Source organism: Aspergillus multicolor (genome assembly GCF_047715735.1).
Source record: "Aspergillus multicolor strain CBS 133.54 unplaced genomic scaffold BDW74scaffold_14, whole genome shotgun sequence".
NCBI lineage: Eukaryota > Fungi > Ascomycota > Eurotiomycetes > Eurotiales > Aspergillaceae > Aspergillus > Aspergillus multicolor.
The window spans coordinates 567562-593708 of NW_027395965.1; the positions used below are offsets into that span (position 1 = coordinate 567562).

General features: G+C 52.0%; 10 protein-coding genes across 10 annotated transcripts; 5 read left to right on the forward strand and 5 right to left on the reverse strand.

Moving 5' to 3' along the window:
- Positions 1-3874: 3874 nt before the first annotated feature.
- On the forward strand, positions 3875-5307 carry BDW74DRAFT_154410 (uncharacterized protein). The gene is made up of 3 exons (XM_073724679.1): positions 3875-4281; positions 4341-4658; positions 4727-5307. The coding sequence occupies exons 1-3, from the start codon at positions 3910-3912 to the stop codon at positions 5096-5098; spliced, it is 1062 nt and encodes a 353-aa protein (XP_073583425.1). The 5' UTR covers positions 3875-3909; the 3' UTR covers positions 5099-5307.
- Positions 5277-6426, forward strand: BDW74DRAFT_154412 (uncharacterized protein). Its single transcript, XM_073724680.1, has one exon. It carries the CDS (start codon positions 5443-5445, stop codon positions 6070-6072), a length of 630 nt encoding a protein of 209 aa, XP_073583426.1. The 5' UTR covers positions 5277-5442; the 3' UTR covers positions 6073-6426.
- Positions 6427-6526: 100 nt separating this feature from the next.
- On the reverse strand, positions 6527-10865 carry BDW74DRAFT_185562 (serine/threonine-protein kinase; the record flags this gene model as incomplete). Its single annotated transcript, XM_073731063.1, has 5 exons — positions 6527-7138; positions 7231-7557; positions 7622-9438; positions 9507-10232; positions 10282-10865. 5 exons carry the CDS (start codon positions 10863-10865, stop codon positions 6906-6908), a joined length of 3687 nt encoding a protein of 1228 aa, XP_073583427.1. The 3' UTR covers positions 6527-6905.
- Positions 10866-11707: 842 nt separating this feature from the next.
- BDW74DRAFT_154416 (nuclear transport factor 2 family protein) lies at positions 11708-12750 on the reverse strand. The gene is made up of 2 exons (XM_073724681.1): positions 12635-12750; positions 11708-12358 (listed from the first exon to the last, which is right to left on the reverse strand). The coding sequence occupies exons 1-2, from the start codon at positions 12712-12714 to the stop codon at positions 11965-11967; spliced, it is 474 nt and encodes a 157-aa protein (XP_073583428.1). The 5' UTR covers positions 12715-12750; the 3' UTR covers positions 11708-11964.
- A 1245-nt stretch (positions 12751-13995) lies between these two features.
- On the forward strand, positions 13996-15076 carry BDW74DRAFT_154418 (peroxiredoxin family protein). Its single transcript, XM_073724682.1, has 3 exons — positions 13996-14362; positions 14422-14698; positions 14756-15076. The coding sequence occupies exons 1-3, from the start codon at positions 14313-14315 to the stop codon at positions 14933-14935; spliced, it is 507 nt and encodes a 168-aa protein (XP_073583429.1). The 5' UTR covers positions 13996-14312; the 3' UTR covers positions 14936-15076.
- An 83-nt stretch (positions 15077-15159) lies between these two features.
- BDW74DRAFT_27979 (ribonuclease P/MRP protein subunit POP1) lies at positions 15160-18234 on the forward strand. The gene is made up of 3 exons (XM_073732398.1): positions 15160-15178; positions 15253-15778; positions 15879-18234. Exons 2-3 carry the CDS (start codon positions 15458-15460, stop codon positions 18201-18203), a joined length of 2646 nt encoding a protein of 881 aa, XP_073583430.1. The 5' UTR covers positions 15160-15178; positions 15253-15457; the 3' UTR covers positions 18204-18234.
- Positions 18235-18547: 313 nt separating this feature from the next.
- Positions 18548-19673, reverse strand: BDW74DRAFT_154422 (Mic19 family protein). Its single transcript, XM_073724683.1, has 3 exons — positions 19507-19673; positions 19303-19360; positions 18548-19221 (listed from the first exon to the last, which is right to left on the reverse strand). Exons 1-3 carry the CDS (start codon positions 19563-19565, stop codon positions 18709-18711), a joined length of 630 nt encoding a protein of 209 aa, XP_073583431.1. The 5' UTR covers positions 19566-19673; the 3' UTR covers positions 18548-18708.
- Positions 19674-20883: 1210 nt separating this feature from the next.
- Positions 20884-22854, forward strand: glkA (glucokinase glkA). Its single transcript, XM_073732399.1, has 3 exons — positions 20884-20979; positions 21051-21245; positions 21300-22854. The coding sequence occupies exons 2-3, from the start codon at positions 21066-21068 to the stop codon at positions 22587-22589; spliced, it is 1470 nt and encodes a 489-aa protein (XP_073583432.1). The 5' UTR covers positions 20884-20979; positions 21051-21065; the 3' UTR covers positions 22590-22854.
- Positions 22787-24164, reverse strand: BDW74DRAFT_28008 (uncharacterized protein). Its single transcript, XM_073732401.1, has 4 exons — positions 23793-24164; positions 23615-23710; positions 23223-23537; positions 22787-23136 (listed from the first exon to the last, which is right to left on the reverse strand). Exons 1-4 carry the CDS (start codon positions 23892-23894, stop codon positions 22984-22986), a joined length of 666 nt encoding a protein of 221 aa, XP_073583433.1. The 5' UTR covers positions 23895-24164; the 3' UTR covers positions 22787-22983.
- Positions 24165-26130, reverse strand: BDW74DRAFT_28000 (putative zinc finger motif, C2HC5-type-domain-containing protein). The gene has a single exon (XM_073732400.1). It carries the CDS (start codon positions 26044-26046, stop codon positions 24436-24438), a length of 1611 nt encoding a protein of 536 aa, XP_073583434.1. The 5' UTR covers positions 26047-26130; the 3' UTR covers positions 24165-24435.
- Between the last annotated feature and the right edge of the window lie 17 nt (positions 26131-26147).

A 26147-nucleotide genomic window follows, 5' to 3' on the forward strand; every position in this document is an offset into this window, starting at 1 on the left:
TAGATTGGCGATTACGACAGCAATCAAAGGCACGATACTCCGTCGTACTCCGTCGTACTCCGTCAGCAATGCATGTCAGCAGACTCCCCGCAGCCGGTGTGATTGGTAGCGCCGGACCCTTCACCTCCCGCGATGCTTCTTTTTCAGCTGCAAACTCCAAGCCGAGAAAATTCGAACCTGGCCGAGTCGCGCTAATGCAACTTATTTCGAGCGCCCCTACGTAACTTTTTTGGTCGCTGTTGTAACGTTCCCGTCACCCGTTCCCAGGACTGTAGCACTGGTACCGCAGACCGGACCCTCAGCCCCTCTGCCCCTCTGCCCCTCTCCCGCTTCTGGATCGACTCTGACGTCGAGGTGCAGGGTTTTCCCACGCTGATTGAGCAATCTCCCGTCCATCTTCAAGTCAAAGGGTCCTCTATTGGCTACTCTTGGATGTGCTGGAAACCAATGGGAGTGCGTCATCCAAGATTTGCCTGGATTGTGCGACGACGCTACTATACGGCGGAGTATGTGAAACGAGCTGGCCCCAAAAGCAGATGAAAGGCTAGTCAACGGAAGAGAAAGAACCTTCTCTTCATAATATTGCCACCCAAAATCGAGGTGTTTTGGCTTTGGAGTTCAGAGCTAGGATTGGGACCTTCCCGTTTCAGTATTTTAGTTGTCTTCGTCCAAGCATACCTACCAGTCATATCCATGGAACGGTAACTGGGTTGAGGGGGGCACACCAGGTCTAGTTTTCTCCGAATGGTCGCTGCTTGCCTTTCGAGTCTTAAGAGATCGTTGTTCATCGCCAGGTAAGCCACCGCAATCCAAATGAGGAAATTGCCGTTACGTACTTTGCTTGCCCTATACCCCGTAATATCACCGGGGCCGAGAGTGTCCCGAGACACTGGAAGCTACTGACAGCGGTCCATCCATTATTTTGGTACACGGCCCAGCGCAAGGTTCTACCGCGGTTCGACTGTCCGCGAGTCCTTTTCCTGTTCCAATAAATCACCAGCGCCGTTTCTGGTTCGGAGCGGTCCTTTCTCATGGGTCCAGACGGCGTGAGCCAGTGGTCGAGCGGTCAGCTACCACGGCCGGGATTATTAAGTCTCGGCGAAAGGTTACTTTCAAGCCATCGTCCGAGGGCTTGCGGTCGAACGAAGAGGCATCCTTCTTTGGTTCTCATCATGTTGGCATCCTAGGATTGCATACATGACGACTGCTTCCTTGCATGAGAGCCCGAGGAGAAGGAATGAAGTTGGGCGCGGTGGCGGGATCTAGATCTCAAGTTACGACGGACTTTGGACTCTGCCTCTATGGGCTGATGGGATATGCATACCGCGTTGAATAAGTACCGAATATGCAACTCCAACTTATCGCGCAACGCGATTCGACCTTCTGGTTTCACCGACTCGTTGGCTATCCGGTTACGCACGGGAGACTCCAGGTTTTCACAGAGCTTGTATATGTCTTGCGATCGAGATCTGGCGGCCAGTGTCAGGAAGAATCCTTGCGTTGGCAAGCAAGGAAAAAACCGCCACAAGCACGGAGAGTGCGGGAGAGGAGATCATGAGATACGACACTCATGAGGTCTGCGACCTGCAGGGGATCGCTTGATTCGCTTTGTTTTCCAGGGAGCAAGGAGTCCGGTGTATGGAGTAGGTTTGCACGGGATTGGAATCATTGAATTGAGGGCGGGTGCCTGACTTGGAGTGCCTTGCATACCCGGGAAATCAGGGCCTGAAGATGCTGGGTGGCTTCGACTCTCTTTGTTTGCATCCTTGGAGAGTTGGAGTCTAAACTCGCCGCCAGGGCGCCAAAGGACACTTGGCAGGCTGACCGTGCCAGACACGAGGACAGAGCTCTCTGGTCGGTGAGGGAGGGAGCGAGGAGCGAGAGAAAGGAAAAGGAGACGCGGTGGTCAGAAGTCTGGCACACTAGTAAAGTCAACCATGGTTCAACGGTCTGGTCCGCTCTCTCCTGAGGAAGGTCCGCCCTCCTTTCTCGTGCCTTCCTAATTGGTCCAGGTCTCCCTCGCACTCCAACCGTCGTCTCCTCTTATCATGTCGCAGCCCGCGGCTCCAAGACCAGGCCACGCTCTGAAGGATTGGGTTTTTGTGAGATGACGAGGTCAGAGCCAGAGTAGAAGGTTAGGCCCGGCAGGATTGAAGTTAGAGGGAGCTAGAGCCTAGCGGCGGCGACTCGAAGAGTTTGCCTCTCGGCCAATCAGCAGCGACGGGCCCGGCTATCAAGCGTGGGCCTCCCGAACTCTTCATCAACGGGTATCTCGACCCCCAAGCACCTGCTAGTGCTGGGGCACCACGCTACTGCTAGGCCCCAACGCCGGACTGCAGACTGGATCCGGATAGCACTGCAGACAGGTCATCTGAATGGCTGCACCAGTCGGTCAGCACACATTCTCTAGTCTACCGGTCGTATCTGTAACATGGCAGGCGCAAGAGGTCAAAGAGCACTAAAATAGAGAGTGTGGAGTTCCGTCACGGCGCCTTTACCCGTCCGGCGTCCCTTTTAGTTTTCAGCTTCAGCTGATCTCTGATTGTCTGCTTCGCCTTAGCGCGTCCTCGTCCATGTCTATGGGACTGCGATGGAGCCCGGGGGACGGTCCCACCCGGACACCTCACTTTTGGACTTTTGCGTGGGAGACACGGCAGTATGCACGTATGCACGTATGCACGTAGCAAGGCTGCGAGGCCAATGTAATTTATAGCTTGGCCGGTTAGTTTAGTTTGCAGTCGCTGTTGTTTGCCCACTCCACTGCGCCGAAGGTTGCTCCCGTTGCGGTGAATCATGCTAGCGAAGCACGGCTGCCAGCTGAGGAATTAGGATAGGCCCGCTCGCGAATCCATTAATCAATTCTATTGATGATATATGGACTCCAGCGCCCCAGTCGACCCAAAGAATGCGTGCATGCGAGTCTTCCCGCTCTCCTTGCCTCCCGAGCGGACCGACGAGTCGGCAGCCCAGATTGACAAGCCCAAGTTGAGTTTTTTTTATATTGTTCCTGCTAGGGCTCTCGCTGTCTCCTTCACTTGAGCAAAGTTCTTCACTACTATCTTCTCTTCTCTCCAGGGCTTCTCGTCCACCACTATTTGAAGCTCTCCCAGCTGCTGCTCTTCCAGCACTGCATTACCACCCCTCCGTGCTCCCATCCCAATCTACTCGAAGTCCGTTCGCTGCTGACCGGTACGTATCTGCTTTTTTTTTTTTCTGTTATTTTTTCTTCACGTCATAATCAGAATCCCGAGCTCTTTTCTTTTTCCAAGATGTCACTTCTCCTTTTTCCTTTATTTTTTTTTTCCATTATTTTTCCCTGGCCATCTCCGCCTTTTGCCTTTTCTCTCCTCCACCGCCTCTCCCACTTCACCTTGACTGCCACCCCTGTCTTCTCTGGCATCCTCATCCCTGTCCTCGCTCTTCTGCGTCGTTTCTGCCTTCTCGCTTCTGCTTCCCTGTTTGGTGGCCACGAGGCTATGCTCTGCTAGTCCTGCACATCACCCGACGGCTGCGCTTTGATTGAACTGCTCATCCCGGTCTCTTAATTACCGTGTTATTATTCATCTTACTCATTCCTTTAGCGTTACGCCCTGTTACATACGATACATGCCCAGAACGCCCGCGATACACAGCTCGCTCGCTCTCTACATCATCCTGCATCGTCCCTTTAAATCCTCCTCGCCTCGCCAGTTCCTTAGCAGCCTCGTCTGCTCCCGACTCACCAATGTCGAACAATCCTCCCAATCCCAACGACTACAACGACCCTAGTCGACGGGGGCAGTATCCACCACCTCAGTGGAACACCAGTCAGCCCGAAGAGAGTCCGCCTCCCTACCCACCGGCCTCTCAATACCCAGTATGTCTTCCTGGCCGCCCTGCCTATCCTTCCCCTGCTTCTCGTCGACCACGATGCTAACCATGGCTTCAATCCTCCAGTACCCCCCAGCTTCCTACCCTCAAGCTTCTTATCCTCCCCCCGCAGAAGCGCAGTATCCGCCTCCGCCAGCGCATTACCCCCCTCAGTCGCAATACCCTCCGCAATCCCAATATCCTCCTCCTCAACCCAACATGGCGGCCGTTCATCCAATGCATGCCCAGCGGGATCCTTACCAACTTCCCCCTCCCGCAGGCGCCTACCGTCCGGACGTAGCGTACGGTCAACAACCCCCGCCCCCCAGTCCATACGGCCAACAGCCTCCACCTGGCGGTGCGGTCGTCTACTCGGCAGCTGCTCCTCGGCAGAGAACTGCTATTGCGTGTAAATATTGTCGGAGACGAAAGGTACGATATCCTGGAGTTGTTATTTTTAGCGCATTAGCTAATGGACTTGGTGTCGACAGATTCGATGCTCGGGCTTTGAACATAGCAACGACGGACGTTGCACAAACTGTATTCGCTTCAATCAGCAGTGCGTTTTTACGCCCGTTTCGTCTCAGGCCCAGGCTTTCGTCCCAGTGCAAGCTGCATACCCACATTTGAGAAATGGTCAAGCCCCTGGGCGTCCCGGAGACCCGGTCGTGCTTTACGGCGCCCATGGTCAACCGTTGCCCCCTCAGCAACAGCCTCAGCCGGAGACAACGCTTCCACCACCTCAAGGAATGTACCAGCATCCTTATGGCGCAGCTACCCCGCCCTACGCACCGATGCCCCAAGATCATGTAAGCCCCCACTGCCTAACCCTTATATCCCAGTAGGGTCCAACGCTAATCTCCTCGGCTCTGAACAGAGGTCTCGCCGAGGTTCTGGTTCTGGGTACGATTACCCTGACCCTCCAAATTTAGCTCCTGTGACTCCAGTCACCTCCGCTCCGTATCAGCCACGCGCGGCTCCGTACTATCCGCCAACCCCGCATGATCGTCGCCCTTCCCCTCAAAGTGCCTATTCGTACGATAACCGTCACTCTTCTTCTCCCCATGGCTCACCCTACCCAGGGGTGCACCCGCCTCAGAATGCTGCCACTCCTCCGCCTACTTCCACCCCGGGCTCAGCGCCTCGCAACGGGCTAAACGTGCGGGATATGCTCAACCCGGGTGAGCCCCGCTCTAGCACAGACAGCGACATGCTCAATGCTTTGAACCGCCGCGGGTTAGGCCAGTAGCCATCTGTGCCGTTCGCTATACTTCATTTAATTGAGCGATCAGAGGGTAGATTAAATTTCAATTCTTTCAACCGTTGGCGGAAAGGCTGTTCCAGAGTGGGGCCTCGCTCGGCGCATGTGCTGGTCACGCGCTCTGACGTTTTCACTATGAATTGGGCTGTGGGGTACTCTTGACGATAAACAGAAAAAAAAAAAAAAAAAAAAAAAAAAAAAAAAAGATGAGCACTTGAAACAATCAGCGGAGGACGTCTATCGACGGGAAAGAATCCACTTGTTTTGTTTTGTCGCTTCAATTGACGAATCTGTCGCTTTCGGCCACTTGACGGGACAGGAGGAAACAGACCATGTTTCATCTTGTCCGGGGCCGCGTGGGGTTGAGGCAGTATCAGAATATGTGCTGGCACGATTCTGCGAATACGGGGTGGAGGTGGGAACGAGACTACCCAATTCCATGGATACATTCAACACTTGCGAGTCCTCGGCATCGATCCATCATGATGCTAATGGCCTTGAACTGTCCGCAATTGATGCGCTCTCATCTCCGCAACTATCTATGGCCTTCGTCTCAACGAAGCCCCAATAAACGACTATCAAATCAGATCAAATATGCTGATGATGAGTTTTGGAGAAGATCTACTACGACTGATATACTATTTCGGGGCGACCCGATGGGGGGAAATCTACTATTGCTATTACGGGCATCTCTCTTTCCGATTGATGTCATGGAATTCGAAAGGAAAAGAGGGCGGTATTTGAAAATAGGGTGGTATTTTGCGTCTGTTATCACGAAGCGAAGACTGGTGTGGGATCGTTGTCTTTTATTTCCACTATCCTTCTATCTATCTATTGGAAGGATCCCTGCTTTTGCGTTGTGCGGCATTTCCCTCTGGTCCCTTTACCTTGTTTGTTTTTGCTTGCTTGCATCACAGTACATTTCGGGTGGCACTCTCCTGCGTTTTGTTGTTGCGTCCTGAATCTGATACCTCGTCCATGCACTGGGTGGCTAGCTAAATACGCGGTCCGGTCATTTTGCGAAAAATGGGAGGCTCTTCTCGATTTATCTTGTTCATCTTGTTTGTTCTTACTCTCGTCTGTTTCTGCTCTCATGTCTTTTTTTCGATATACTCTTTTACTTACTTTACTTACTTACCCTGGGAGGCTGTCTGACCATAATTTAGTCGTTGTCTGCAAATTCTAAGTCTTGCGTTCTCTCTGCACGGTTTGCTCTATCTTCCAGTAGCATCTTTCATGTAGCGCGCTGTAGAGTTATCACTGTACGCTACGCCCACTTCGCTAGCCTAACCAGGACGTACCTTACTACATGGACACTATTCCAGCATAGTTCCACTTCGCAGTGTTGTCCTCTCCCCCTTCCAAATACCGCTGGTTAACAGGATCCGCTCATTCGAAGGTTATATGGCTATATTTATACTAACTACTAAAGACTGGAGTAACGCTCGCAGATAGACAGGCACATGGCAATAAGTAAAGGCAACATGCAGTGGCTTGGCTTGGCTCGGCCCGGCTAGGACTGATATGCGTAGACAGGGGGGCGATATGAGTAACGATAGCCCTCCACAATGATCTCAAAAGGGTCAGGCCCGTCAAGCAAAAATCAAGTCGGGATAGTAAAGGAATCGAGGCAAAATCAAGGGTTTTGACATAAGTCACAAAACACCAGGACCAACAGGTCGCCCACCAAACAACACCCAACTATCGAACCAAGTTATGGAGTACAGATGTACGTATGCCAAAGCTATGCAATACGTTGCAATGCACAAAAAGATCAAGCTGATTCAGACACTAATCAAGCATTTGGAAATGCATCCAACACTTGCGCCATTTTCTTCGCGCGCGCCGGGTCCTCTACCAGCAGGCCGCGCTGCTTCATAAGCATGCAGAGTGTATCAACGACTTTATTGAATGACGAGGCTGCGCCGCGCTCTTGTCTGAAGCGGACAAGGGAGAGGTTCGCTTGTCGGCCGTCTTCGATGACGGTGTAGAAGTCTGCGGAGAATTCGACGGGTCGGAGGTGCAGGACTATATGAAGAGAAGTATCGTTAGTCAAACCATTCAGTGTTAGGTGTGTAGGGCACGCTCAAAGGATACGCGAGGGAGTAGTGGAGCTATACAATTTGACTCGCCAACCCGGCCGTATATAATGCTATTAGTCTTATCAAGGTGAATTTCTTCAATTCCGTACTGTTTCCACTCGCGGAGCATCTTATAGATCTCCTTGCGGCCTTTGATTTTTGAGGTGCTTAGGGCGACGACGCGAGTCGCGGGTTTGAACTGGAAGACGCGCGCAAACCAGTTGTTGCTTTTGCCGTTGGAACGCGGAGTGCGACGGGCTTTGGAGGCTTTCTCATCGTCGGGTTGTTTTGGATCTTGTGGCGGCTGCTGTTGTTCGTCAAGGAGAGGACGTTCAAGGAGGGGATTTGTGGCTGTCGGCTCAAGTTCTGTGGTGTAAGGGTTATAATTAGCCAAAGATGGCGATATCAGAAGTTCACCGTTGCTACGCACCGGCATTTTGCTTTGGTTTTCTCCTAATGAAGCTCCAGAAAGAACTCTTCTGGGATTCCGGGGATGACTTGCGGAGCCTCGGTTGGTCATCTGCGGTTACCGCTATATCTGCTGCAGGACGAACTTCATGGACGATGACTGTTGCAGAGCTGGGGTGTAAAGGCTTGATTACTCTGGGAGCCTTTATCAAATCCTCTTCAATGTTCTGGGATTTCCTAAACCAGGACCACTTCTTGTGGTCTGATGTTCGAACAGCACTGCGGCGTGGTGACGCCGGATTCTCAAGAATTGGATCCAGCTCGCATAAAGTTCGACTATGTCTTGAGTTGGAGGCGACCCGTGAGACCAAGGTGTTGCTCTTGTCACTCTCATGCCCGGTTACGTCTGCGGTGTTATCGATTGACTGGAAGGAGCTCTGAGGAACCATCCGAATGGAGCGCTTTCCCCGACTAATGTCGTTTCGGTGACTGCTTGCAGCGGTCGAGCTGGATACCTGTCGGGCCTTCTTGGAGGGTGTCGTGGCATCTGTTCTGTCAATGGCGTTCAGGTCTTCGGAAACAATTGAGAGCTGGGTAGCTTCCACTGGGGACCTGGATACTGAATCGCTCATTAATCGATGAGGCTCCTCGGGCTTGAATCTTCCAGGTCGCCGGGCTTTTTCTTGCTCGATTAATTGATCAAGGTGTTTTATGACTGGAGCCAGATACCCAGGAATGTCTTTCGAGCCATCCTTAGTTGAGTGCTCAATGAGTCTGCGACGAGTTTCTTCTAGCTCCCTGCTAGCATGTGTTTTCGGTGAGTCTACCGGTTGGCGCGCTGTCAGGCAGCTAGTAGAACTGCTACCATCTACCTGATGGTTGGAAATGCCAGGGCTAGCTATCGAAACAGATGTAACTGGAGTTTCTGACCGTGCGCCAGTCGTATCAGTACAACCAGTGGTCATCGAACTTCCATTAAAAGCTTCTTCACAGATTTGGCTGAGTTCATGCGAGACCTTGCGTGCATCTTCTCTCCAGATAAAGTCAGAATGCTGCAATTTTCGCTGCGCGCAATGCTTGACAGCAATTCCAGCGCCGCGGACCATTGTTGGCTGAGCCGGTAACATCGGACTACTTTGTGGATCGGAGAACGGGTCATCATCGAAACCTGATATGAGACTGGCCTCGCTTGCTTGTCGATTATGGTGTGTCCTCTTCGTCCTAGCAGACGCAGAACTTTGAGAACGGTTCCTCTTGTGACGGAAAGTAACATTCCGCTTGTAGCTGATGGATCGAGGCGCGGCCCCGGAACTCGGCGCCCTACGCGACCCAGCAAGGGAGGTCTTGGATTGGAATGATTTGACGGAGTTGAACTTGTGTTTTCTTTTCCGTACTAGAGTGAAGGGCGGACTCTGTTGGCGATCTATCTCCTGATCATCGTCGAGGAAAGGGTTTGACGTGTCGAGTTTTACTTCAGCCGGCTTAAGGCTTGCCTTAGATGCATCTCGGTGGATGGTAACCAGGGCGTATTCTGGTGATTTGTCTGGAACACGGTTGAATTGTGACCTGAAAGGGTTGTAACTCTCATCGGTAGCTGATGACTTCGGCTCTCTCGTCGTGGGCCTGCGTTTTCCGGTTTCTTTCACTGACGGGGGTCGAGAACGTCGTTGTGATCCATTTTGTGAGCGGCTTCGCAGGTGCTTCGATAGCCGAGCCTGGCCTCGGGAGATGTGATGGTAGTCACTAACTGAATACCTGAGAGGCTGTCCTTGGTAGTTTTCCAATTGCTCGTTTCTGAACTTGACTAAGGCATAATAGAACAGCCGCTCTTGGGTTGGTCTGAGTTTGTAAGATTCAATCTCAAGAAAAATCACCACGATATGGCTATAAGTAGACGGTGAACTTACTCCAGGCTCAAGAGTTTCTCAATGAGCTGTTCAGGTTTGACATCATGCCAGAGAGTCTGGAGGTTTCGGAGCAGATCGACATCAATATCCTGCCTCACAACTGGCGGACCGCAATCCTGAGGTGATAAAGGAGGCGGTGGCCCCAGGTAATGATTACATATAGCCTGGTGAAACTTTTCGTACTTTCGGAGTAGCGGATGTTTCCAGATATCTTCCATACTGATGCGGTCCTCTGGCTTTTTCTGTAGAATACGTTGAATAAGATCCGCTGCCTCATCGCTGATACCAGGAGGAATCATGTAGTCGCCTTTCCGAACAAGCTGGAGAGTGGAATGTAGGTCCCCTCCATCAAATGGAAGGAAGCCAGTGAGTAATGCGTATAGGATGATTCCACAGCTCCAGAGATCTGCCCTGTCACCCCGATATTTGCGGCCGTAGATGATTTCCGGAGCCGCATAATGCGGGCTTCCACATGAGGTATTGAGCCAATGGCCCGCAGGCTGAAGAGCAGCCATTCCAAAGTCAGCAAGTTTGATGTTATGCTCGCCATCCAGTAGAATGTTCTCCGGTTTCAGATCCCGATGACAGATATTGAAACGGTGACAGTACCCGAGGCCAGCTATTATCTGTCTAAACAGCCGAACTGCCTCTTCTTCTGGGAGTGGACCATGGTTGGAGACGTAGTCAAACAGCTCTCCACCCTCGACGTATTCCAATACAAGATACCTATCCCTCGTTAGCTGCATGTGAATGTTTGCTGCTTATAGCCACTTACAACTCGCCCCGATTTTCCCACACATCATATAAGCTGATCACGTTTGGATGCTCGATGAGCTTCATGATCACTACCTCTCTTTCGATTCCAGAGGGCATCTGTCTCGCCCCTGTTCCAGCAAAATTCCCTGCGCTCTTGTCCATCGCGGCGATGCTATCACTCTGCGATATAGCAGCGCACTTCTTCGAGACGATTTTGATTGCTGCCGTTTGGCTTGTTACCGCATGCTTCGCTAGTCTCACTCGGCCAGTGGCCCCGCTGCCGAGAGTCCTCCCTAGCTGCCATGGCCCAACATGTGTCTTTCTCTTCCCTTTACCTGATAGGGTTGAGGACGCCGATACGGTCGAGTTCCGCTTGGAGTCGCCCCTGGAGTCAACTACTGGCGAGGGGCAGTTCTTTTCTGCATGGTTTCCGGACGACAAAGGGCTATCCACAGTGGACATGGGCACTGACGAAGTCAAGGCGTACTCTTCCCTCATTGATCCTCGTTCTGTAACCGGAGTGTGACAGTTAACTCTATTACTGGCGTCCGTCAGCGGCGACCGCATCGTGTTCGAATCGATAATAAGGGTCGGTTCCTCCATTGCCAGGAAGCCCTAGCACGACACAAGTGTTGTGGAGGAAAGGAACATATGAAATGTTGTTACTGCTATTGATTGGCCTTGTGGTTAGCGTTGAGCAGCTCGATCAAGACCTGGTAGACTTCGGCCACGGGATCTTACTCAATTCCAAGTCTAGAGTATCCGCAATTGTCTGAGCGTCGAAAGAGATTGATCTTGCCAATCTGATCCTCGAGGGGTAGTTGAATCGTCTGTCGATTTCACTTGCGCGATTTGGTGACGCGAATAGTTCCTGCTAGGTTAGTAGTCGAGATCACCGAGAGGCTTAGCCAACGAGCATCAGTGAGAAGACTGAAAAGTCTCAACAGCCAAAGCCGACTGTAGAAATCTCGCAGCGGGTGTGGATTGTATCGAAAAAGCAACAATCAAGCATAGGTAAGCCCAGGAAGAATCCCAATTTGTCAAGGTAATTTCCAACAAAAATGTTCTCAAAACACAAACTCAAGCACCACCGAGAGCACAATCAGGAAGCGGATTAGGCCTGGGCATGCCGCAGAAGGTCAACACAGAATCAGGAATGACACTGTGGTGCTTAGTGTGTTTGTTGTGAGCAGATTCCCCAGGTCCCCCCGACACCAAATGGCATCGCAGCCAAGAATGTCGTTCCTGCTCAATTATGGACATCGATTCATGCGGCTATAGTAATCAAACGTCAAGCCGTTACTTGGCGAGGAACCTTTGTTGTAGCCAATTTCTCTGTCTCTATTAGTTGTTGCGAGTATAATCCTAATAATCCAAGAGCCCTCGATGTTTTGGATTCCTTCAACAACCTCATATCGTTAGACAGTCATGATAACGACACAGATGTTGCTTCAGCTCTAATTTGTTAGTCACTTGCGTCTTGAGAAAGGGGCGAATATGTCCAATTCCTAGTAGTCAAGGGAGAAGGGGCGCCATCCAGGTTGATCAGCATACCCAGCGATTCGAACATTCCAACTATAAGTGCCCACCACCTATCTCTAAAATTGTCGTCCAGCTCTGAGATAGCCAGTCTCCCATAGATACACAAGTGCAAGCGAAGCTGTCGCGCTTTCCAGTTCTGCACTCAGATGCCATATAGCAATCACCAATGTTCCTCCCCAATCTCTACATCCTCGACGTCCACCCCATCTACAAACCACCTTCCTTCGCCGTTTCCATCTGGACCCAGTAAAAAGTCATTGCCGCTCATCATGCGTTTACGCATTTTTCCCGTTTCCCTGTCGAAGGTCCAGTCCTCAAGGCCGTAACACCGTTTCCACCGCATCGAATCACTGGCATCCTGAAACTCGTACCAGAACTGGACAGCGATACGGTCATCGGTGAACGAGAAAAGTTCCTTTCGCAGCTTGTAGTTTTTCTCTCTATTCCACTTTGCTGTAAGGAAGTCGACAATTGCTTCTGTCCCTGAGAAGAATGACGTGCGGTTGCGCCAAATGCAATCCGGGGTATATGCCTTAGCAACGCGTACGGGATCTCTGGTGATAGTAAGTAAGGTTATATGTAGTCAGGTTGGTTCATTAATGATAGCTCGAGGAGTGACAGTGTTGCAGCCAAGAAAATGGCTGCTGCAGGCGCGTCGGCGCAAGCCGTACGCAAGGGATGAGCATCCGCAGCAGTACATGAGGTGTTTCATATCAAATACGATACCCAGCAAACGGGTAGTGGGCGATGAGCAGGATAATCGAGTGGAGCATCTCAATTGAAGGTATCGAAAAGCCATTGGAATTGATGAAAATTAGTTTGGCTCTTACTGGGTGTTCCACAAGTCCTGTGCTACTTTGACTTTCTTCCTCGCCGTCTCTTCCGTGAAAGGGGGCTTGAGGTCGGCCATGATTTGGGATATTTAAGAAATATAGTTGGAGTGAATGTCGCAAAACATGATCCTCTGGATGAGACTGTGAGACTGGTGATAAATATAAGCTTCATCACGTGGTGTAGCCTTATGCACCTTGACTAACAAGGTATCTAGTTCGCGTTAATGTATGCAGTCCGAAAATATATATCTTCTCGGAGCCCCGGGCCATGCGGACGTACAACAAATCCAAGCCTATCATGTCATTACACTTGCTGGAAGATTATAATAATTGCGGATGTTTCTGGACTGCCATCGATCAGTTATCACCAGGATAAACCGTCCATCCTTTGTAAAACGGGGCTGACTGTGCCTGTCTGCCTCTGGATATAGGTATTGTCATCTAAGTGAGGCGGCAACAAATAGCCCACGCAAACTCCGATAGGCTTGATCAGATTGAGCGAGCCAGACCAGCCTGGATGCTGACAACAAATAGCCAGCTGGAAGCGAAATCTTATCAGATTCAAGATGACCGCAAACCGAGTCTAGTTCCGATGGGCGGTTCGGAAAGTGGAGGACTACATTCAATCCCGGTGGCGGCACTGCGAGCGCAAGCAAACACGGATATCCTTTGGCTGATAATACTACCAAGAAAAAAGAGTCAGCCTCTACGGAGTACTATAATGATTGATGATATCAGAGCCAAATGTCCAGATCTATGATTATTACAAAAACCGCCTCCGGGAACTCTTTGGAGCTGCCCGAGGCGAATTTCGGGGATGCTTCGGACCTCGTCCATTTTGCCCATTTAATGGAGGGGCAAGTCATGGCGGTCAGTACTTCTCGTGCTTTGACTGGTTAAAGTTGCAGAGGCGGTGGCGCTTTTCTGATCCAAGCAAAATCAGGCAAAATTAGATTCGCGCCTTAGGCTCGACGCGACAATAATGAGGGGCAATTGAGATCTCCCCCATCCCTGAGGACCTGGATAGATAGCAGGACTTATCTTGGGCTCGGCTTGGTATGAACTGTATGCATAGTTGGGCCAATAGCACCTGTAAGTCCCACTAGCCTTGAGGGGTACTCGGAAAGTGCGGTGTGTCTGTACCTGTATCTACCGGCATCATGGAAAGATTGCTCCCAATTCTTGGTCAGTAGCGGTTGAATACGCCAGCTAAGAAGCGGCGAAGTGACAAACAGATGTTTTGTGATTATTATTTCACCAGGCAACGGGATTAGTCAAAGTCGGGGTCTAGATAACATATCCCGTTGCGTGGTACGTGGTGGGGGGCGTGAGTAAGGTACTGGGAGCAATTGGCGGGGCCTCAGTCTCGACGGTCTTTCTTGATAATACAGACGGCGAATCATCGAAAGGATTCGTTCGGTATCCTTCTGCTTCGGATCACCTCACTATGGATGGCGCTTCTGCAGCCCGGAACTGCGCCATTCGTTTCCTCTTTTCTGGAGGCGCGATCTCCAACGGCAACGCTGGCACCGTTCCTATTTAATATCCACCTCATTCCCCTCTGCTCCTGATCCTTCTCTTCTCTCTTGATAAGTCAATTCTATCTATCCCTCTACACTCTACATCTTACAACCACCTTTTCCCTCTTCCAACACCACCAACCACTACATTTACAATGTCTGGACTCAAGGCCGGTGACAGCTTCCCCGCTGACGTTGTCTTCTCGTACGTTGTCCTTCTCTCAGCAACACAATTGACCCAGCTAATATTGGTCTTTTTATCAGTTACATCCCATACACTCCTGAGTCGAGCGAGATTACCGCCTGCGGTATCCCCATCAACTACTACGCCTCCAAGGAGTGGGCCAACAAGAAGGTCATCCTCTTCGCCCTCCCCGGTGCCTTCACCCCCGTCTGCTCTGCTCGTCACGTCCCCGAGTACATTGAGCGCCTCCCCGAGATCCGCGAGAAGGGTGTTGACGTTGTCGCCGTCCTTGCCTACAACGATGCCTACGTCATGAGCGCCTGGGGCAAGGCCAACGGTGTCAAGAACGACGACATCGTATGTTTCTCCTACATGTGTTGCCTCTAATGGACTGCCGCTGACTGATTTCTCCAGCTCTTCCTCTCCGACCCCGAGGCTAAGTTCTCCAAGTCCATCGGCTGGGCTGACGAGGAGGGCCGCACCAAGCGTTTCGCCATCGTCCTTGACCACGGCAAGGTCACCTACGCCGCTCTCGAGCCCGCTAAGAACCACCTCGAGTTCTCCAGCGCCGAGACTGTCATCAAGAACCTGTAAATATTTGATCGGGATTGATAGACGGGGTGTTCTGCAGATGTGTTCCAACGGTGGGGTAATGTCCTGCAAAGACGGGTGTTCATATTAGATTTAGACCTTCCGCATATAGAGGAATACGATGCATTTACGAAGCTATGAAAATCTTGTCTTTTAGAGTCTCCAACACAGAAATTTTATCATTATCATCGTCGCCGAAAGTTATTGTGCCACGCAAAGTATACAGCACCAAGAAAGTAGGCCAAAGTAAGCTTAATATTTAATTACCCCGGCTTCCACAAGATCTACGTCAAGTCAAGCGTTCTTACTCGTTCGATTAGTTCTCGATCCATGTGTGCTTTTCTCTCGGCCGAGCCTGAGGTGTGACGGCGGACGCGCTAAAAGTTCCATCGCCGCGGAATCCAGACCCTGTCAAATGTCAAACGGAGCTCGAAGCTCGACTAACAACCCCGGACGGACAGACAGAAAATTGGCAGCCGTTCATTACATCGTCAGCGCCCCACGAATATCGTCTACCCGGCCAGCATGGCCTTCAATCCTTCCGCAAAACGCGGATTCGCCCAAAACTCCGCCGCTGCCCGCAAGCGCGCAAAGACCATCGATGCTCGGTCCCTCGCGGTGCAATCTGCGGACGCTGCACTCTCTGCGACGGGAGAGCTTGATGTTGCCGCCTATGTTGGAGCTCGAGAATCTGCGATCAAATCTCTAGAGTCTGGTATTCAGCGATCGAAAGCCGCTCTCACCAGTCGTGCGTTCCAACAAGTGCCAAGATCTCTAAGACGGCGGACTGCTAGTCACAATGTGAAGAGAGTTCCGGGGAGGCTGAGGGCTAGGGCGAAGAGAGAGGTATGCCTTCGATTGAGTTGTCTGCTGGCGTTGGTCGTTATGAGGACGGGCTATGCCAGTTGAGCTTTGAGACGGCGCGCTAATATTCGAATGAGGGTAGATGATCGAGGACAATACGCCAACCGTTACATCGCGGCGACGAAAACCGACGGAGCTGATGCGAATCCGACTTGAAACCGCTCGACGTCTGCAAAACCTCAATGCTAGAACTAAAGCGAAGCGGGCCGATCTGAAGGCGAAGCAAATGAAGGACCATGATAAGGCTTTGGAAGAGGCAGGGAGTCATCCATTTTCTATTGCGCCGCGAGTTCCCAAAATCAAGAAGAACAAGCTATCACGACCGCCGCCGCCAGAGTCCAAATTCAAGAAGCGCCAGCGTGTGAAGACGTGGCTCCCTACGCATATGTTCCACGCGAAACGTGCCCATATGGCAAGGACAAAAGATCCCCTATGGAGGTTTGCGGTGCCTTTGTCGCCGACAGAAAAGAGCTATAGGCCTACGCATCGGGCGAGTGGTGCCAGGGGTGCGGTGGCATGGGACATGAGCTATATTTCTACGATCAAGCTCGAGGGCTCAGAGGCAGCTTTGGAGGCTGTGCTCAGGACCGTGGGAGTTGTCGGAGATGATGCCTGGCGTGTGAAGGGAAAGAAGTGGAGGGCTGGTGCCAGGAGTCTTTGCACGTGGACTTTCGAATCTGAAGGCCAACGAAGGCCTATTGCGCCTGTTACCTTGATCCGATGTGCTCAAAAAGATGCCGAAGACGTCGAAATGGTTGATGCCGATGCCGATGCCGATGCCAACGACAAGGACAAACAAAAGCAGAAGGATACCACGAAGATTTTTGTCAGAGTCCACCCCTCCGCGTTCTTGCGGCTTTGGAACGAACTGCTAGTGATATCGAAGAAGCAGAATCCACCGGTCATGGTCGAAGACCTGCGATTCGAGATTGGCAGTATCGACATCACCGGCCCCGGAGCAACAGAAGCCCTACTTGCAGTCTTGCGCCCATTGAACCACGCGGCGCCCCCAACGGAAAGTCCAGAGGCCGTATGGAGTGCTCTGCTCGGTGTCACCAACCCATCATCCCTGCCACAGAACGCCCTTCTTTCATTCTCTATATCGGATCCTCGCCTACACTTCCCTCCTCAGAAACTCAAAACCTCTTTTTCTGAACAGAAAATGCAAGAACTTGCCGTGCTACTGTCAACATGGCCTGCTGATAAAACCCAAACCTCACCCGCTCTATTCGACCGTCGGTCACGCCTAGCTGCTATCCGCGACCTTCCTAGCCAAAAAGCCATTAACAGGCGACGAACAGAAGCAGGACCGGGCGAGTACCCGCTTCCGCAACCATCCGACCCCCAAATCCCAGTCATGGTGCTAGCGACCAGACCTAGTACATCTCAGAAGAACAACAGCTCGCTCGGCAGTTGGACCGTGCTCCTCCCTTGGAACTGTGTACCAGGGGTTTGGTACTCGTTGATGTACTATCCGCTCACAAGCGGCGGCAATCCGCGGTTTGGCGGACTGAAAGAACAACAACAACTTGCCTTCGAGGCTGGGGAGCCCTGGTTTCCTGGCGATTTCCCGGGTACCCATGCAGGCTGGAAATGGGGTCTACGGGAACGCGAAGCAGCCAAGAAGGAGTGGGAACGACGCCCGAAGGGCCGACGAGTGGAATTTGAGACTCTTGATATAGGTAACGGCCAGAAGGGTGAAATCGGGCGCGGCTGGGCCTGTGATTGGGAGAGGCTCGTTAAGCCTGGCGATGACGATTCCGCGGTAGACAAAGATCAGGACAAGGATGCCACAGCTGCGAAAGAGCAAGACCCTGACTCGAAGACGGACAAGGCTGCTACCGATGCACAAAAGACGGCCGTTGAACCGCCGTTTGGCATTCACCAGCTACCATACTCCCAAGCAAATCTTGCTATCAACAACCCTTCGCACAAAGTTGGCGAATCTGCCCTCGCAACGGTCAAACTCACACTGCATTCCCGTGGCCACCCTGCTCCACGAGCACGCATTTACCGTCTACCCACGAAGAATTTAGAGCTCCGCCAGAAATGGATTTCGTTGGCATCAAAGAATCCCTCACCCGGAGTACCAAAAACCCAGCCGAAGAATCAAGAAGACTCCGAGTTGATCGGACAGCAACTCGCTGCGTCGCTCTTGTCTTCCATTGATTCCTCCGCTCACAACGAGCACTTACCCGTCCCGACTGAGGAGGATCTCATTGGCTTCATAACGTCAGGGAACTTTAACCTCTCTGAGGGGAAGGGTACGGGGATAGGCTCTATCTTGGTCTCGAAAGTACGGGACACGGGCAAGGGCCCTAAGCGGAAGAGTCGCGAGAGGAATATATGTATTGTTAGGAATGCGGGTGAGACTGTCGGGCGGTTAGCGTTCTGGGACCTTGTTTGATTCTAAAAGCCGATTAGGTTGGGGTCGAGGACGGGCTCATGTATATAATGATGGTACGATACCTATAGACTGATATAGCTAACTGCACGAGTTGGCCCGGTGGTTCTGTTATCTCGGAAATTTGGAACTTGAGAAATCTTAAAAGCCTGACTCCCTATTTCTCGCTATGCTTTCATATAGATGCCTGCAGGCAGCGACAATTGTCACCGCTTTGTCCATCTACAAGGGCAACTACTTTGCCTACGGGTTACGGTTCACTCTGTAGGGCCAGCGAACCTGCTATGAGACATGCTTTTGCTGATGTCTACATGGCCATCATTGGCATCTATCGGGTGCATTGGTAGCCGTCCGTACACATTAGACGTAAAGCAAGTCAATGGAACCTCAATGAACAGTAGGTATACAAGTATAAATAGCACATCTATTTTCGAAAGAACGCTCTGTTCTCAATCTCACCTCACAGTGCTGTTACTCAAAATCCAACCATCTTAAATGGTGTCGTAACTCAACCCACAATCCGGTCCACGAATCCCTCCTCCAGCCTCGCAACCTCCTTCTTAAACGCAGCAACCTCCTTCCAGCAGTCCAGCGGCCGTCGGTCGTTCAATCGCAGACAGCTAACAACATCCTTCTGCGCCTTCGCAACACCCTCATCCAATTCACCCAGCTTCTTCCGCCCCTCAAGCTTAACCCGCAGCTCCTCGATGTCGGAGTTCACAGACTCCCGGCTCAGCTCCTTGTTCACAGCGGCGACCTCAACGGCAGCAGGCGGTGCGGGCGTGTACTCGCGGCCGGCGAAGGGGATCCGGGGCGCATCCAGGTCAAGGGAGCCGGCTGGGTAGTGGGTGACGGCGGGTGTGCTGGGGGCAGCGGCGGAGCTGCCCGTGTTCGTAGTTTCAGACAGGCGCTTCTCGAGCTCGGCGAGGGTCTGTTGTTCGCGGGCGCGGATGCGCTCGAGTTCTTTTGCGACACGCTGTTGGATTTCGAGTTCGATGGACTTGGCGCGGGCGGAGTCGGTCTGACGGGTTTGTTAGATTAGAGCCTTGCACATTGTACCACCCGGAAAAGTGTAGGTTTCAGGGCTTGACGGATGACGTACTTCGGTGTTGGATTGGAGGCCGTCAACGAGGTTGGAGGAGAATTGGATGGGGGAGGAGCTGGGTGATCTCATTAGCTATCTTTGCCTAGATGAACAAGTTTGACCGAGACTTGTCTTCTCAAGACGCGCCATTAGGCATAGAGCGGCTCAAGGCATCTACACCAAGCCAATTGCTCCGATAGAACCTTGGAGAGCGGTTCGTACCTCTGGAAAATGTGTTTTGACCCGGCGGAGGCCTCGGGCTTTGAGCTGCCGGCGCCCATGATGTGCTGTAAAATTGGAAAATTTGAGCTCGTTGACGTGGACCAAGTATAACTCCTCCGGCCGGCTGATGATGCGCCACAATTGATTGCAATGAGCGGTTTGATGAGCTATTCAAGGTCGTCACCGGAATCTGGAGGTTGATACTGCAGCCGACTTCCGCCGGCAGAAAAGTCACGTGCATATGAGTTCATATCTGGATTACATAAGGTCTACATAAGTTTCTGTTCCTTGTAAGTTGCGTCGAGCTTGAGCTTTAGACCATTCAACTACGCAAAAAACATTGGGATTTATACCTCCTCGTAGCATTACATTGCTGAAATTGAAGTCCCTACTCCGGCTATGCATATTGCAGAATGAGCCGCCTTTTCTGGAGTTGCTAGCTGTTTCAGTCATATAAGACTGGCTATTGTTTGTCGCATCGGCGCCCTGCTTGTCTCTACTGCCCTTTGGCCCTGGATATTGTTGTTTACCTCTTAAATGGATCTTGCATATCCATGGTCCATAGTTCGATTAGCGGAACTCGATCTCATCTGATGACGGAGGTGGCAGAGACGAACTGCCACGTACACCAGCGTTCCAAGAACCCAAGAGCAGCTAGGCCTCTTCAAGGTATCACGGAGAAGCCTCCGGATGGTCACGATGGGCACGATGGTGAGAGGATATAGCCTCAAAGGAGCGAAACCAAGTGACTCGTATCTCTCTCGAAGAAGTTGCAGATGCCGATGGCCTCCTAAGGCAAGGTACGCTGCGTGTCACCGGCTGCACTGCATGTCAGACTGTCAGTCGTGCCATCGCATCTGTAAGTTTGTATAGCAATCTAGATGAATTCCCCTAGAAGCATCCATGTCTTCCTCTCGTCTGCATCTCCGTCCCCTGCCCCATCCTAACCATTGTTTCTCACCGGTGAAGCAAAAGCCCGCGCCATCCCCACTGTGTCTCGTAGCGTCATAGATGGAATGCGATGGAGTCGCTATGGCCTCCTCCAATCTCGCCGTTTCTGCAGCCAACTCCAGGCAATTCGGAACACGGAGCGCTGGCAGGGAGCTACGAAAGAACCCGAGCAAAATATGCCTCAAGCTGGCTTGATCCCGATGATAGGCCGCGTCCGGAAGAGCAGGAGAACTGAATGGAACCCCGCCAACCCGAGTCGCCCGCAGTTCTGTTACCCACCTCGACTGACCTCATCGACCCCTCCGTGTCCATGAAATTATCTCGGCCTTGCTTCATTTTTACCTCTCCATGAATTAATATATTCCTCACTTCGCCTCGCTTGTGCTACTTCTATTATTATCGTCTCATCTCCGCTGCTTTCCTCCCATTCCCCAGAACGACCTCCCGCATTTCCCCTCCTTACTCCATTCATATTTTCTCTCTACAAACCTCCAGCCTGCTTTTTATTCTTTGCATCATCAGGTGAGTTCTTATGAGAGCCTGGAAATACTGTCCGGCTGAGGCCTTTCCGTTGCTGACTGTTTTTCGTCCAGTTACCGCCCGCAACTATGTCCGCTCTGGTAGATGAGGCCGCGCGCATTGCTCGCGAGTTCGAGTACTCGGCCCAAGAGGTGCAGCGTGGAGTGAAGGAGTACATCAGGGAGGTCGAAGAGGGGTTGTCCGAGGAGGGCACGACTTTGAGCCAGATCCCAACCTTCGTGACGTCCGTTCCCAATGGTACGGAAAAGGTAGGAATTTTGCCTCACGAGCAGGGTGAAACCGGCTCTGACATTGCTGCATAGGGTCTGTACCTGGCCGTTGACCTCGGTGGCACCAACTTCCGAGTTTGCTCGATCGATTTGCACGGCAACCACACCTTCTCCCTCACACAGTCCAAGATCATGATTCCCCGTGAGATGATGACGTCAGGATCAGCAAAGGAGCTTTTCCTGTTCCTCGCGCGCCAGATCGAGTCTTTTTTGCGCATCCACCACAACGAGCACTTTGAGGCCCACTTGAAGCGGAAGATCGCGGGAACAGCCAGGGAGGAGGATCTGTTTGATCTTGGATTCACATTCAGTTTCCCTGTGCGCCAGCTGGGAATCAACAAGGGTACCCTCATTCGCTGGACGAAGGGCTTTGATATCCCCGACGCTGTGGGCCAGGATGTTTGCGCGCTTCTGCAAGATGCCATTGACGAGCTGCACCTTCCTGTCCGCGTGGCTGCGCTTGTGAACGATACCGTTGGTACGCTCATGGCTCGTTCGTACACATCGCCCGGCACCACCGGAACTTTCCTCGGTGCGATCTTTGGAACCGGCACAAACGGTGCCTACGTTGAGAAGCTTGACAAGATTACCAAGATGGCTAAGATTGAGCACTCTAACTACGACAAGTCGACCGGCGAGATGATCATCAACGCTGAATGGGGCAGCTTCGACAACCACCTGAGCGTTCTGCCTACCACGAAATACGACCAGCAGCTGGATGCCGATAGCAACAACCCCGGTATTCAAATGTTCGAGAAGCGCGTCTCGGGTATGTTCCTGGGCGAGATTCTGCGTCTGGCGCTGCTTGACCTGCACAAGTCTCAGGGTCTCTTCAAGCCCACTTCTGGGTCGGATGTCTTTATTCCTGAGTCCTCCTCCTTCTACCGACAATGGGGTATCGACACCAGTCTTCTGAGCATTGTCGAAGCAGACAAGAGCAAGAACTACGAGCAGATCAAGTCCGCCCTGAAGGACCACTTGAAGATTGAGCGGGCAAGCGACAACGACTGCAAGGCAGTCCAGACCGTTGTCCACGCCGTCGGCAAGCGTGCGGCGCGTCTTGCCGCTGTCCCTATCGCCGCTACTCTCCTCTCCACCGGCAAGCTGAAGGAAGACCTGGTTGACGTTGGTGTTGACGGCAGTCTCGTCGAATTCTACCCCAACTTCGAGGGATACCTGCGCGAAGCTCTGCGCGAGGTTCCCGAAGTTGGTACAGCCGGCGACAAGAAGGTCCGCATTGGTATCTCCAAGGATGGTAGTGGAGTCGGTGCGGCTCTGATTGCCCTCGTTGCAAGCAAAGAGGGCACGAAACGTCCCCTGTGATTATGACACCTGTGATGACTTCTCCTTTTCTTGTTCATACTTTCCCCTGTTGTTTGGCCTTTGAATAACTCTGCCTCAGTTGAGGCTCTTGAATCTTCCTGTATGTGGTCTGCAATAGCTGGGCTCCTTACGTATCCCCAGCGCTGGCAAAGAAGCAGTCATGAACAATGGAAGTGTATCATTATGACTTGTGTCATTTGTAAATACCCAGCTAGGACAAATTACGTTTCTACCTTGACCCTATCCTACCATAAAATCTCGGTTACAACGATAGGGTAGCTCTAAGCCCAAACACATCGAACACCATTGTATTCAAGATCCACCCGAATACGAACATTTAAGCCCTAATCGACTCTAAACAAAAGAAATGTATTACAGACTAGAGAGCCCAAGATTAAACGACTGCAAATAAACTCAAATAAACACCCCAAATTACCCCCGCTGCACTCCCAAACACCACCCTCTTATCCAGCGGTACAACTGTATACATCAGTGTCGACACCACCGGTCTATACTTCAGCCGGGCAATCATGATTGGCTTGAAGTCCTGCGCGGGTTAGCACAACCACATCACCACATTCATAATCAAACCAAGCAAGTAAGAAGATCAGCTGAAGCAGAAGAGGTAAATACCTGCAAAACAAGCACCCACACCCTCTCCAAACTCTCCCCCTTGAGCAAATTAATCAGCGCCACAAAGAGGATGATATTGAAGATCCCACCCACAGTACCATCAAGCAGGAACTTCATGCCGAAGTTGAAGATGCGCCGGCGTCGAGAGGAGAGTGAGCTTGCGGGTTTCCATTTTGGAGCGCTGGGGACAAGCTTCTCTTTTACCTCGATTATCTCGCTTGTCCCTGCGCTTAGGGAGGGAAAGTGAGATGGTGATAGGCGTGGTGCTGGGGTGGCTTTGGCTGTGGTTTCGAAGAGGAAGCCCGGGAATGTTATCTGCGTTTGTTTGTTAGCAGATTGGTTGGTTTGAAAGTGGTGCAGGGGAAGGGGAAGGCGGAGTGGAAGGGGAGTACCTCAAGCCATCGCTGCCAGTAGTGATTTATTGGCACGATTAGGATGCCGTATGTGATGAATTGCAAGAGGGCGAGGGTGTTTAGGGTGAAGGGTTTCTATAGATCGTTAGTACAGGGTATTGAGTTGATTTGTTTGTGGAGGGGTAGAACGGATCTACGGGGATGGACATGAACTTACGTCTTTCCTGTACTGGTCGATTATCTGAGCCAGGATGTTGGAGATTGCGTTCAAGATTGTACTTTGTACTGTGATGGTTAGGAGGGTGTTGTAGGGCGGCATGTTGATAGCGAGTGATAGTAGCGGTTAGGAGACCTGGGTTTGTTATAGCCTTGGAAGAAGGCTCATTTGAGCAAGTGGATATTAAAGAGCGACTTGAAGAGACATAGAATGAGATTAAAGAACGGATTGATTTGAGTATTGTATGTAAATGCCTGGATGTTTGGAGAGAGTACCTGCGGGATTCCGCGTTGATTATGTTCACGTGTCCTCAGGAACAGCATCTTCCGCTGTATGCAAGGTGAGACACTGACATTGACAGTTGGGGAGGCCTTGCATTAGATTTCGAATGCTTATATTCAAGCCTTTGACCAGTTTCTCTCATTCACGTGAATATAAGTCATGCAACCCTGGTGGACCAGTGGATGGCTGGGTGAGGTTCCAAAAGTTGAGTTGAGTTGAGCCGCAGCCAAAGACCAGGGAGCCTTGTCTATGCTCCGTTGAGCCTCGCTTGTAGCCTGAACATGCCCTACTGTTCTAGTTTTGAAGCATGTTGAGAATGCGAAGCCCCTGGTGGTTGAGGTCTCGCCTCTTTCTAATTTTATCACAAATCTCGCTCTACGTCCAGCGTGGACTCACTGTACCCATGCAAACCACCATCCAGAATCCACTGCTCGTTGTCATCTCGATCATCCTGCACCCTCCGCCAGGTCTGCTGCTTCCGCTCCTTAGGCTCTGCCGACTTCCCTTTATCCTCAGGCGCCTTCCAAACAGGTCTCATGAGTCCACCCACCGCCAGCAAAGGATTGCGACTGAGCGCCTCACCACCGCTCCTCTGGCGACCGACATCATAGGTGAGATCCTCTGATTCCTCTTCTGCCGGAGGCGTTGGAGTTTCAGCCGGCGCAGCCTGATATACCTTCCTGACGCGACCGCCCTTGATATCCAAACTCATAATCGTCTTCTTCTTCTCCCATTTGGGCTTGGCCGCCTCTTCCATCTCGCGCATAATTCGTTGTTGCTTCTTGAGCGCCAGCGCTCGTTGCGACGGCGTCATCCACAAGGTAGACGCAACGGAGGGTGTCTCGAAATCCGCAGCCTCATCGACCACCCGCGTACGTTTCGCGTTCTGCGCTTGAAACTGCAGAAGTTTATCCCGGTGCGCTCGCGCCGCAACTAGATTGCTTGACTGTGATAATGAAGATGACCCCGGTCCCATTCCAGGCCCGCCATCTCGATGCTGACTCTCATTATGCGCGCGCATCTTCTCCTGTCCGCGCTCTGCGCGCAACTCTCGAATCATACTCTGGATCTCATCGTTCGAAAGCAACGCCGTCCCGCAGAATGAACACGGCTGCAACCCCTCCAGCGAACAGATGATCTTTCCGCAATTCAGGCAGTTCGGCGCAGCGTCAAAGACCGGATGGAGCGTCCCGTAGCATGTACATTTCCGTCGCTCGCCGCCGAGCGTCGGGTTCGTAGAGACCTCCAGCGCCGCGATCGCCGCCGTCAAATCGGATATGTTACTGGTAGTCAATGCTGAGCCCTTGGGCGTTGATGTGCCAGAGCCGGAGCTCCCACCCCCTCCACCAGTCCGGGAAGGCTTCGCCGCTTTGGACTTCACGTTCGGCAAGAGATCAGATATCACCGGCCCAGCAGCGGAGGGCGGAGCTTTGCCTGATTTTCCCGGCGATGGCGTAGACGTAGGCGCAGGCGCGGGCGACTGAGTTCGCGAAGACGCCGCAGAACCCTGATGCGAAGGAACCCTCAACGAGCTCGACCTAAGACCAACATCCAGCGTCCTGCTCCCGCCCCCACCTCTTTCACTCATATAATCCTCATCCGCATTCCCTTTCCTATACCCACCCGCAACATTCCCGAAATCCGCCGGTCTTCGCGGCGGCCCAGAGCTATGCAGCGGGGCTTTCGCCTTCTTATTCTTCCTCCCTGGACCGTGACTCGGTGTGTGCGACGGCGACGGCCGGGGCGACTGTGTAACAGGTGCGGAAGTAGCAGCGGAAGCGGGTGTGGGTATGGGATCGTCGCGGCGCGAATTGAACGCAGATATGAATTCGAATGCGGCGGGGGAGTCGCCCAGGAGGTTCTTTAGGTGTTCGGCGCCTTCTTCCTTTGAGAGTGTGGCGGTATAGTTGAGGATTTCGGTTAAGGACTGGTCGTCCAGTGGGAGGATGGAGGAGAATTGCTTTAGACTCATTTTGGGGGCTGTGGTGTGTGAGTGGTATGGAGTTAGTTGGTCAATTCATGGGGGAAAAGAAAATAGGTGTTTTGAAGTTGAATTAGTACAAAAAAAAGTAG

Bases quoted from the DNA above. Each gene is read 5' to 3' on its own strand.
- BDW74DRAFT_154410 (XM_073724679.1), top strand. From the start codon at position 3,910: ATGCTAACCATGGCTTCAATCCTCCAGTACCCCCCAGCTTCCTACCCT. The intron at 4,282-4,340 runs GTACGATATCCT...TGGTGTCGACAG, and splicing joins AATATTGTCGGAGACGAAAG to ATTCGATGCTCGGGCTTTGA. The intron at 4,659-4,726 runs GTAAGCCCCCAC...GGCTCTGAACAG, and splicing joins CACCGATGCCCCAAGATCAT to AGGTCTCGCCGAGGTTCTGG.
- BDW74DRAFT_154412 (XM_073724680.1), top strand. From the start codon at position 5,443: ATGTTTCATCTTGTCCGGGGCCGCGTGGGGTTGAGGCAGTATCAGAAT.
- BDW74DRAFT_154416 (XM_073724681.1), bottom strand. From the start codon at position 12,714: ATGGCCGACCTCAAGCCCCCTTTCACGGAAGAGACGGCGAGGAAGAAA. The intron at 12,359-12,634 runs GTAAGAGCCAAA...TACTATCACCAG, and splicing joins CAGGACTTGTGGAACACCCA to AGATCCCGTACGCGTTGCTA.
- BDW74DRAFT_154418 (XM_073724682.1), top strand. From the start codon at position 14,313: ATGTCTGGACTCAAGGCCGGTGACAGCTTCCCCGCTGACGTTGTCTTC. The intron at 14,363-14,421 runs GTACGTTGTCCT...TCTTTTTATCAG, and splicing joins CCCGCTGACGTTGTCTTCTC to TTACATCCCATACACTCCTG. The intron at 14,699-14,755 runs GTATGTTTCTCC...TGATTTCTCCAG, and splicing joins GTGTCAAGAACGACGACATC to CTCTTCCTCTCCGACCCCGA.
- BDW74DRAFT_27979 (XM_073732398.1), top strand. From the start codon at position 15,458: ATGGCCTTCAATCCTTCCGCAAAACGCGGATTCGCCCAAAACTCCGCC. The intron at 15,779-15,878 runs GTATGCCTTCGA...GAATGAGGGTAG, and splicing joins GGGCTAGGGCGAAGAGAGAG to ATGATCGAGGACAATACGCC.
- BDW74DRAFT_154422 (XM_073724683.1), bottom strand. From the start codon at position 19,565: ATGGGCGCCGGCAGCTCAAAGCCCGAGGCCTCCGCCGGGTCAAAACAC. The intron at 19,361-19,506 runs GTACGAACCGCT...GAGATCACCCAG, and splicing joins TCAAAACACATTTTCCAGAG to CTCCTCCCCCATCCAATTCT. The intron at 19,222-19,302 runs GTACGTCATCCG...CAAACCCGTCAG, and splicing joins GCCTCCAATCCAACACCGAA to ACCGACTCCGCCCGCGCCAA.
- glkA (XM_073732399.1), top strand. From the start codon at position 21,066: ATGTCCGCTCTGGTAGATGAGGCCGCGCGCATTGCTCGCGAGTTCGAG. The intron at 21,246-21,299 runs GTAGGAATTTTG...ATTGCTGCATAG, and splicing joins TTCCCAATGGTACGGAAAAG to GGTCTGTACCTGGCCGTTGA.
- BDW74DRAFT_28008 (XM_073732401.1), bottom strand. From the start codon at position 23,894: ATGCCGCCCTACAACACCCTCCTAACCATCACAGTACAAAGTACAATC. The intron at 23,711-23,792 runs GTAAGTTCATGT...AACGATCTATAG, and splicing joins TCGACCAGTACAGGAAAGAC to AAACCCTTCACCCTAAACAC. The intron at 23,538-23,614 runs GTACTCCCCTTC...AAACAAACGCAG, and splicing joins ACTGGCAGCGATGGCTTGAG to ATAACATTCCCGGGCTTCCT.
- BDW74DRAFT_28000 (XM_073732400.1), bottom strand. From the start codon at position 26,046: ATGAGTCTAAAGCAATTCTCCTCCATCCTCCCACTGGACGACCAGTCC.